At 44.5% G+C, this 10,260-nt stretch overlaps 1 protein-coding gene across 6 annotated transcripts in view; it reads right to left on the reverse strand.

Moving 5' to 3' along the window:
• FGFR3 (fibroblast growth factor receptor 3) overlaps window positions 1-10,030 on the reverse strand; it is a 61,441-nt gene extending 51,411 nt beyond the window's left edge. For all 6 annotated transcript variants that reach the window (XR_009155547.1, XM_058186768.1, XM_058186766.1 and 3 more), the window contains exon 1: window positions 9,839-10,030. Coding sequence is in view for 5 of the 6 variants with exons in the window: in XM_058186768.1 (XP_058042751.1) it covers window positions 9,839-10,010 (172 nt within the window). In the remaining variant the exon portion in view is untranslated. The remainder of the gene's footprint in view (window positions 1-9,838) is intronic.
• Window positions 10,031-10,260: the final 230 nt, after the last annotated feature.

Consider the following 10,260-nt stretch of genomic DNA (forward strand, 5'->3'; position numbering starts at 1 on the left):
GTGGACTTTAGTTCTCAGTATTCTCCAGCCAGCATAAACTGAAGTCCATACATCTTAGAACATAGGGTTGGCAGGGACCTCGGAGATCTTCTAGTCCAACCCCCTGCGCAAGCAGGAGACCCTATGCCATTCAGGACAAGTGGCTGTCCAGTCTCTTCTTAAAAACCTCCAGTCATGAAGCACCCACGACTTCTGGAGGCAGGTTGTTCCCCTGATTGATTGTTCTGACTCTCAGGAAATTCCTCCTTGGTTCCAGGCCGCTTCTCTTTTGAATGATCTTCCTGCCGTTTCTTCTTGTAAGTTGCTCAAGTTGAGAAAGGTTGAGAAACACCACCAGGGAAGGCTTTTCAACAACAGCCTGGGCTGAGTGTCAATCACGAAGACCAGATCACAAAGTGGGTTTGAAGACCGTTCCTTTCTTGGCACCATAGGACAGAATTTCCCCGTTAGAGAGGAATAAATTTAAATGGGGGGGAGGGGGGAGAAAAGTTTCTCGGTTGGTGGCTGACATTCAGCTCCACGGAATCCAAGCCGTGGACAAGGAGGGGACATCGGTTGCCAGCTTGGCTTTCAGCGCAGCCCCAGAGAAGCAGGCAGCGCGTCTCTCCACACATCAGCCAGTCCCCTTTGTCTCCGATGGAGTCACCCAGAAGTCGCTTTGCCCATCGTTTTCTGCTTTCCTTCCACTCTTTGTCTCTCTCTGTCTTTGACTGATACTTGTTTCGGTACCAGTGAGACCGAGATAAGACGCCTATCAGGATATTGACACAGGTATCAATCAACCTACAAAACACAACTTTGCCCAAAATATTTGTGGCTCAGTGAAACATTTGTTACATGAGTTTTGCCTCATTTTGTGCAACGTTAAGTGAATCACTGCAGTTGTTAAACTAGTAACATGGCCGTTAAGTGAATCGGGTTTCCCCATTGACTATGCTTGTCAGAAGGTGGCCAAAGGGGATCACGTGACCCCAGGACGCTGCAACCGTCATAAATATGAGTCAGTTGCCAAGCATCCAGGTTTTGATCATGTGACCACAGGGATGCTACAATGGTTCTAAGTGAGAAAAATGGTCGTAAGTCACTTTTTCCTGCACCGTTGTAATTTTGAACGGTCACTAAACGAACTGTTGTTAAATCAAAAGCCCACTGTATTGGAATTCTTAATATCCTTGTATTTTATACATGGAGAAATAACACCACCAGATGCAGACTCTTTTCTCAGATTTTTTTTGTGTGTGTGTGTGTTGTGCAAAGTCACACCCACAAGTTTGCCAGCTCAAAAATCAAACGCTGATAAGTTCCTTTCCTAGGTTTGGAACTCTTTTTGATTGGAACAGGAGATATAGATATAGATATAGATATATATTTGCATTAGTTCATTACAACTGATTTATTGGCTCCTTGACAGATAATCAAAGAAGGTGACAATGTGGTCCTTCACTATAAAATGGGAAATATTTTTAGGAACTCCTGAAACAATCACGCAAAGCACTGCAAGGCAAGCATATGAACTATTTTGCCTGGCACCTTTATTTATTTATTTATTATTTTTTATTTTTTTATTTATTTTGTCACAACATTATATATAAGCATAAGCATGGAATAACTATACGATATATAAGCATATATATAATCATAAGTATGTCATAATTATATGAAATTGTATACAATCAAAGGAAACAATAGGACAGGAATGGTAGGCGCGTTTGTGCTCTTATGCAGGCCCCTTACAGACCTCTTAGGAATGGGGTGAGGTCAATAGTAGATAGTTTTTGGTTGAAGCTTTGGGGATTTTGGGAAGAGATCACAGAGTCAGGTAGTGCGTTCCAGGCATTAACAACTCTGTTACTGAAGTCATATTTTCTGCAATCAAGATTGGAGCGGTTCACATTAAGTTTAAATCTATTGTGTGCTCGTGTATTGTTGCAATTGAAGCTGAAGTATTTATTCCTAGTCTGACAGGCAGGGGAAAAACTGCAGACATTTTGACATGTCCTTACCAAGGCCTATGATTAAAACTGCTATCGGTTCGAATGGAATTGAATCTTGGTGCCTCAATCTAAAATAAAACGAAGCCTGACTCATTCCTGCAGCCGACTCAATGGCCAAGATTTGGGGCAAAAACCAGGATAAATTCCCTCATGGAAACAGTTAGATGCCGAGTGAAGAATAAGATGACATATTTTCCACTATTCCATCTTCAGAAGCTGTTGGGACTCCTAGCTGTATCGTATTATTTCGTTCCCTGGTTTTATATATTGCCTTTCATTAAGAAGAAATAATAGGGCAGCTTTTCAGGATTAAATACCAGGATCGGGTTAAATTAAATGGTTGGACAAATCCTTTCATGCATCTTGCCCACATTCTTAAGCCACAATTGAAAGCAACTCTGTAAAATTAGACCAGATCAGGCCTCAGATACTGCTTCTTTTAGTATCCAATGGCATCCAAGTGGCAGGAAATTTGAATAATGTTGCTCAGAGTGCCTAGCAGGGTGTTTCAAGTCAGTCCACACATCTTAAAATTACAGAGGTTGAGAAGTCAGAGAAGAAGGACTTGGCTGACCAACGGGGACTCCGGTTACCCAGGCAGATGACTAGAGCTATGCACCAGAGACACCAATTCCTTGTGTATCCAATCACATTTGGCCAACGAAATATTCTATTCTATTCTATTCTATTCTATTCTATTCTATTCTATTCTATTCTATTCTATTCTATTCTATTCTATTCTATTCCACTCCATTCCATTCCACTACACTACACTATAGTATACTCTATTCTTCATCATTAAGTAGCTAAGCTAGAAATCAAACTGAGATCAGATGTTGGTTGAGAAGGTGCCTCCTCATCCACCACTACTATTATCATTACAGAGGTGGAACCATGTGCCATGACTATCCTACCAGTAGTAAAATTTCAGTTACAGTTAGTCCTCGCTTTATAGTATGAGTGTAATGAAGCCTACCCATATGACTGACCCAATGTTATGGCCTTTTTTGAGGTGGTGGTTGAGCCAACTCAACACTGAAAATTGGACTGACTTTGGACCAAGCGACAAAAGATGGAGGTGAATTTTTAAACTACTTTGTGTTAAGAGATTAAATATCATTTATCAGATATAATCCAAAGGCACTATATGCAGTTACATTTGCTAACATTACATGAAAGTCGGTAAAAAGTATGGTGCATGATTTTATAGTCTCAAAGAAGTACAAAAAGAAGGGGAAGAAATTGCGGACAAGCAAACTGGGAAGTCCAGTTCTTAACGCTGAAGAGCAACAAACTGTGATCAACTTTAGAAGTTTTCTACGAAGATGCCAAAAAAACCAAATGTCCTCTAATAAGACAATTCATAAGAATGTTTTCTAATATGATTTCTACTGGAAAGCATGGAGAAACCTAATATACAGGCAGTCTTTGCCTTACAACTGCTTGCTTAGTGACCATTCGAAGTTCCAGCGGATCTTCCTGCAGGTACTTACAACCCAGTTCCAATACTAAGTGCCCAACATGTGACTGTAATCACGTGACCATGTGTTGAACCTTTGGCAATATTTACAGCTGTTTGCAGCATCCTGAAATCATGCGACTGCATTTTCTGACAGTTTTGTTGAAAATGGGCATTTACTTTAAGTTTTCGGCCCTGAGCAAACCATTGCATTGGTTAACGACTGCCGTACTTGTTTAATGACTGCCACATTTGTTTAACAACTGCCATGTTTACTTAATGATGACCGATGCAAAGAAAGGTTTTAAAGCCGGGTGACCTGCTTTACAACTATCATAACCAGGGGTGGGTTTCAAAACCTGTTGCTACCGGTTTGCTCGTGGGTGCAGGAGCATTTCTGCACACCTGCGACTCTTCTGCACACCGCCACCGCTGCCAATTCGCCCATCTGGTGCCAACTGGTAGCAACCGACCACTGAACATAACACAAAATGATGGCCAGTCTCCTTTACAGTCATAAAACAAAGTTCAGACACACAGCAGCTTAACACAAAGCTAATAAATGCTCGATTTTGATCCTAACACAACACAACCTTTTAAACCAGGACCTCAGCATTCCACAATCTCTTTGCTCTAGTCTCTCACTTGTGGTGTTTTCTTGTCCCTGCTGTACAATCCCCAAGGACAAGACGCCTTTCTACTAAAGCAGAGTTTACTCATTAAAGCAGCAGCATCTTTAATGAACCCGGGGGGGGGGGCTGAGGATAAGCTTTTTTCAAAATCATTTTTGTAGCACACATAATCTTATTTTAAAAACAAAAACAAAAAAAACACCAATCCCGTATTTGTTTTAAACTTTTTTTCTTCAGCACTGCTATTTCTACCCTCTGCTGCTTACAACTTCTAAACTCTGGGGCCTTCCACTCAGTTTTGCAGAGATGTTTTCGGGATCCAGTCCTTCATCCAAATTATGAAAACAGCTCTGGACAAGCTTCACCCCTTTTTCATCCCTGCATGGAATATCGCAATGTGCAAAAGAGGCTGAGCTTCTGTCCATCAATGCAACATTATTTACATCATCCACTCTTCCATTCTCAAGTCATCCTGAGTCTGGGGTCTCTTGATGGCTTCAGTCTCCAAACCAGGGGTCTCCAACCTTGACAACTTCAAGACTTGTGGACTCCCAGCAAAGCTGGCCGAGGAATTCTGGGAGTTGAAGTCCACAAGTCTTAAAGTTGTTAAGGTTGGAGACCCCTGATCTAAATCACTGGAGTGTCCCGCATCCTCACAACAGCTGGGGCAGAGATTGAATTGGCCAGCCTACTAGTCCTCAACTTTTTCCCCATAAGAACCAAGGTCTTATCACTGGATGCTTTCATGAACCGTCACACAAGTCATTCACGCTCTTAAGAGTTGATCATTGATGACGTTACCTAGTTGGGTAATGAAACAACTGCAAGAAAACCACCAAACTCAAACAGCACGAAGGAGTCCGCACTCTTTCTTAACCACACCAGGCACTGATGCATACTTGGATTGCCACATTCTGACTGCTGAAGGGAGCAAAACGCACCATTTCACAAAAGTGCCACTAGGAAGAGGAGAAGAGGAAGGAAGAGGGGTAGAAGAGGGAGAAGGAAGGTGTAGGGTGGAGGGAGGAGAGGATGTAGATAAGAGAAGGAGAGGAAGGTCTGGAAAGTAGAAGAAGGTAGAAGAGGGAAGAGTGTTAAAAAGGGGGGTGGTGACTGGGCAAGCCCGACTAATTGTATATAACTGTACATTGGATGAGCTGTTTGATATGATTGTAAAAATAAAAAAATTTTATGAAAAAAAAAAAGTGCCACTATTTCAAACAAGAGAATGTTTCATTGAACAAGGGCGCCTGAGAAGGAAACTGAACTGCAACTAACGAAATCATATGAAATATGTTTCAAATATTTTCTTTCCATTCATTCCCTGTGAATCACAAGATCGTTTCTACAAATTACAGATTGGGAAACACTAAGAACCATAAATATAATTAGAAATGTTGTTCTTCTCAGCTGTTGTTGCTGTTGTTGTTTTAAAAAAAATAAGACTTTTCTCACCCACCCCCCAAAAAAAACCAAATTAGAATTAGCAAGATAAGAAATCTTGTGGACATCACGCAGCAGCGTGATTCAAAACTGGTATGATTTTGATCACAATGTCAGGATAATCCTGTTTAAAAGAAGACAGCGATGCCAAGCAAGATAAATAAAACCATAGCAGTCATCACAATTTTCTTGAAATGTTTATACTAACAGATCAATTGTTCTCATTAACAAAACACACATGAGGTGATCAGAGAACTTTCCGCACTGATTCCTAAGCAGAAAAGCTGAAAGGACATGTGAACCCATTTGAAGCTAAAGAGAGAACACACACACACACACACACACACACACACACACACACACACGGGATAATTTCAGATCAGAATGACAGCATTATAAAAAAACTTGTAGTGGCCTGTGTGGCAGTTACCTACAAAAAGTAACCTCTTACACCAAGAGTATTCCTCCCATTCTAAAGCAATTCTACTGATCAAGGTTTGAGCCGTGCTCCACCATAGTATTTCTCCTGCTGAATCCGTCTTCAAAACTTGGGATTTTGAACAGGGGCTGCCCCAGAGAAGAGGAGGGGGGTCAACCTATCCTCCAAAGCACCTGAGGGCAGGACAAGAAGCAATGCATGGAAACCAATCAAGGAGCAAAGCAACCTGGAATTAAGGAGAACTTTCTTGACAGCACAATTAACCAGTGGAACAGCTTGCCTCCAGACGTTGTGGGTGCTCCATCACTGGAGGTTTTTAAGAATGGACAGCCATTTGCCTAAAATGGCACAGGATTTCCTGCCTGAGCAGGGGGTTGGACTAGAAGATCTCCAAGGTCCCCTCCAACTGTTATTCTATAATTCCGATTTGCATCGATTAACCTTAGAAATGAACTAAGCTCATTAAAAGCAAGAGCCTCGTAAGGAAGCTAAACTGGGTTCAGAGCTTCTCCGTGCCTATCATGTACCTCATGTGGATTTGCCCATGATTTAAACAGGGCTTATTTCAAACAAGTCATAGTTAGTTCATCACTACAGCTTTAGAGTTAAGAACTGCAGTTAGCCACATATGAAAAGCTACCATCCAAATCTGCTCCAACCTTCCTGGTTTAAGCCATTTCTCATGCTTCTTCCCTATTTCTTTCCCTTTGCCTGTAACCGTTGTGAAATGTTACTTTGTGTTAATGTGCTGTAGGTTTTCAAAGAGCAAATATTATTTTAATTGCTTTTCAAAGTCATGTAATCCCGCCAGAGCCTGGAAAGTGGGCACAATTATCCCCAGCTAAAATAAACACAAGATGCAAACAATTTCTCTCTGTGCAGGTGTGTATCTGTTCTCTTTGGTGCCCTTGTGTGTTTTGTTTATAACGGCAAATTAGCAGCAAGTTGTCTCAAGCACCCTTTTGGTTTTGGAGCTGTAAACATGGAGGGGAGGAAAGATACATTCCCTGCTAAGCAGAGTAATTTTTCTTCAGGGTTTCTTTAAAAAAATAAGCCTTTTTTTTTTAAAGAAAGAAAGAAAGAAAACCCTGAAGTTGCCTTTGACCTGGGAGCCTCTGGATCAAGTCTGGTGCTGGGTCTTCTGGAAATTAGCTGCCCTTTGGGTCTCTCGATTGTCCTTATTAAGAAACTCGTATCACTTTTGGGGGAGGCTGGGTATCATCCTACTTGAGATGTATGTTTTTAGGCTGTGCATTTGCATTTTTGTTTAAATTTGCTTGAATTAATAATAAAGCTTAAAATTAAAAAAAAAATAAGCGTAGCGGGTCACAATTGGAACATAACCATTTGTGGGTCTCTTAATAGTCCCCCTGGCTCTGTCTGCGGCGAGGGAGCTCGCCTGCTACTTGTCATGCACCAACCGTACCGAGTTATATCTTTATCTGAATGCGAATGCAAATTTGAATGCTTTTTTATCTCCGTGTCTATTCTGTGGCGGCTGAATAGAGTGGCCGCATGTTCCCGGCTGCAAAGGAGTTCAGTGACCTCCCTAATCATCACTGCCACTCTCATGAATGACCTACACGGTCCGTTCTGTCTTGCCTCTCTACTTTCATTCATAAAAATAAAATTGACATGGTCTTTGCTGCAGCCTGGAGAAAAGGAGCCGGAGGGGGAAAGCTCAGCTCAGAGGAGGCCCCCAAAGACTTCGGTTTGGACCGTATTCAAGAGCGGCCCCGCCATCTGCCTTCTTCTCGCCAACGGCGGAATACCTCCCTGGAAGATGCTAGAATCTGCACCACCTTTACTAATAGCTAGTACTCCTATGAGCAAACACAGGCATTCCTACAAAATGCCTCCTTTCAGTGCGGCTGATTGGCAACACAAGGCAGGAGCTGTTATAACCTTCCCAGCCCTGCGTGGAGAATTAGATCACAAGCGGGGGGGGGGGAATGTTTCCAAGCCCCCCCCCCTTTTTTTTTTTGCGAAATAAGGCCTTGGACAGCGAAATGCAAAGCTGCTGAGCAACCCGCCTTAGGAATGGACCAATGACCGTCAGCCGCTGTTTCGCCCTGAAAAAGGCCCTGTTTGCCTCCCTCTGCGATGTCCTGATCAGAAAGTAAACATTTGTGCTGTGTCTGGGGCTGAACTGTCTCCTTTGTTCAAGCTGTTCAACAGAAGGTTTTCACAAAGCTAAGATTTATATCAGGCCTGTTATATTTATAGCATTTATGGCCTCTTGAGTGCAGAGTTTCGCTACCCTACAATGTTTGGCCGGCTTTATTCATGAAATCCACCTTTGCCTCCTGTGCTGGGGATAACCGCTGTCAACATTCACTCAAATTAAGACTCTCTTGTCTTCGGGAATTAAATCTAATTGTTGTTGTTTATTCTGGTGGGACTATGCCTGCTCACACCCAACAAATTGGTCTTTTGTGTATCCGGCTTTGACCACATCTTCTTCTAAATAAGTTGTGCTTGTTTATACACAACATAGCGGCGAAACCAAATATCAGTGTTACTTGTGTAGCGTTTTTAGTTGGTTTCATACATGTACAACTAAAGAAACTACTGGTAATGTAATACAAGGAGAAGTTCTTGGACTCCTTCTTTCTATCTCTAAAAAACTGAATTGAAAAGCTGAATATGACTGTCAGCAGAACCAGGAAAAGTCAGCTGGACTATTTTATTTTTACATGGCAAAAACTAGGTCTTCCAACCACTATTCCCTAGGACAGTAACTCTCTCCTGAACATTAAATGAAACCGCTAGGATGGACACACAGGACTACGGTCTTAAGTCTCTTTCAAGGTAAGAAAGTTTTTGAAAAAGTCACCTCAGTTTCCATCACAATTGCTTTTATTTATCATTTGCTTCTTTAACAAGCAAAGGCAGCGGGGAATTTCAACCACTGAATGCGACCATCCATTTTTCCATTTCCTAGGTTTTAACATCCCAAGAATTAAAACCAAACTTTATCTGCTATTTTCTGCGTCATCTGAACAGAAAGATGCCACAACAGAAGTACACACTGCTTCTTCACTTTTCAAAAGTACAAAAAGCCCTTTTCATACAGAACTGGTGGCTGCCATGGCTACTATTTTGAGACCAGGAGACACACCTTGTGTTGCTACTTTGATGTACAGGCGGCTGAGCTGGGCAGACTAATATTTGCTCAGGGTTTGAATCCCACAATACCTGGAGGAGGAAATATTACTCCTCTGCCTTCTGCCTTTGCCTTTGACCAATTTGTCACCAAGCAGACTCTGAAAGGAGAACTCGGGGCTGCAGTTGCCCCGGCAGCAGAAAAAGTTGCCCCAGAAGGACTAAGGTGACTTATCAAGGGGTGGGGGAGGGTCTTGCTCTTTCTGCAGCGGTATATTTGATGATGATTTTTTTTTTTTAATGCCGGTGCAAAGGAGGGGAGCGCCGCTGTTTTATCTCCACCGAAGGAGTGGAAAAAGAGCGCGCAGCCAAACGCCGCGGCCGGAGGGACCTTTCCCAACCAGCCAGGGCAAACTTTCCGGGGTCCGGGAGGAACCCCGATTCGGAGAGACCCCAGCCAAAGCAGCCCCCTCCCCCAGCCCCGAGTCTCCCAGGCAGGAGAGCTCCATCCACCCAGCCGTTTCGCCCAAGCGCCAAGTTTCTCCGAGAAACTCTCCAAGTTTCCAAGCCAACGAAGCGCCGGGTCCTTTAAGCGGCGAAAAGGCAGGGAGGGTTTGCCGGTCGCCTGGAAGGTGCCCGACCCTTCAAGGGCTCCGTCGGGGAAGGGGAGATGGGGAAGCGGGACCCAGAAAGCCACCGGTCACCGCGGGCTCGCCTCGCCTCCGGCTGCGGGGCTTCCTCCTCCTCCCCCCCGCGGGCTGCTTACCTGAGGGCTCCCGGGTGGCCCTGCTGGCCAGGTCGGCCATGGGCAAGCCGGGGGCCGGGAGGCCGCGCACGGCGGCCAGCAGGAGCAGGCAGAGCAGGGCGGCCCAGAGCCCCAGCATGCCGCCTCCGCTCTGGGGCGCGGGGGAAGCGCTGGCCCGGCCGGCCTCAGCCATCCTCCAGATGCATCGCTGCCCCTCCGCCGGGCTCTCCTGCAAGGGCTCAAGCACAGACGGGGAGGGAGGGGGCGTCAGGGGGTCCTGGCCAGCCAGTCCGCCCCGCCCGAGCGCCCCGACAGAAGCTGAGCTGCGCTGCGCTACGCTTGGCTTGGCTTGGCTCCGCACAGCGCTCCCGCGAGGTAGGCGGGACGGCCGGCCCGGGACACCCCCTTCCCCGCTCCGCCTCCCAGCGCCGCCCCGCCCCGCC

The sequence above is a fragment of the Ahaetulla prasina genome, chromosome 5 (genome assembly GCF_028640845.1).
Source record: "Ahaetulla prasina isolate Xishuangbanna chromosome 5, ASM2864084v1, whole genome shotgun sequence".
Lineage (NCBI taxonomy): Eukaryota > Metazoa > Chordata > Lepidosauria > Squamata > Colubridae > Ahaetulla > Ahaetulla prasina.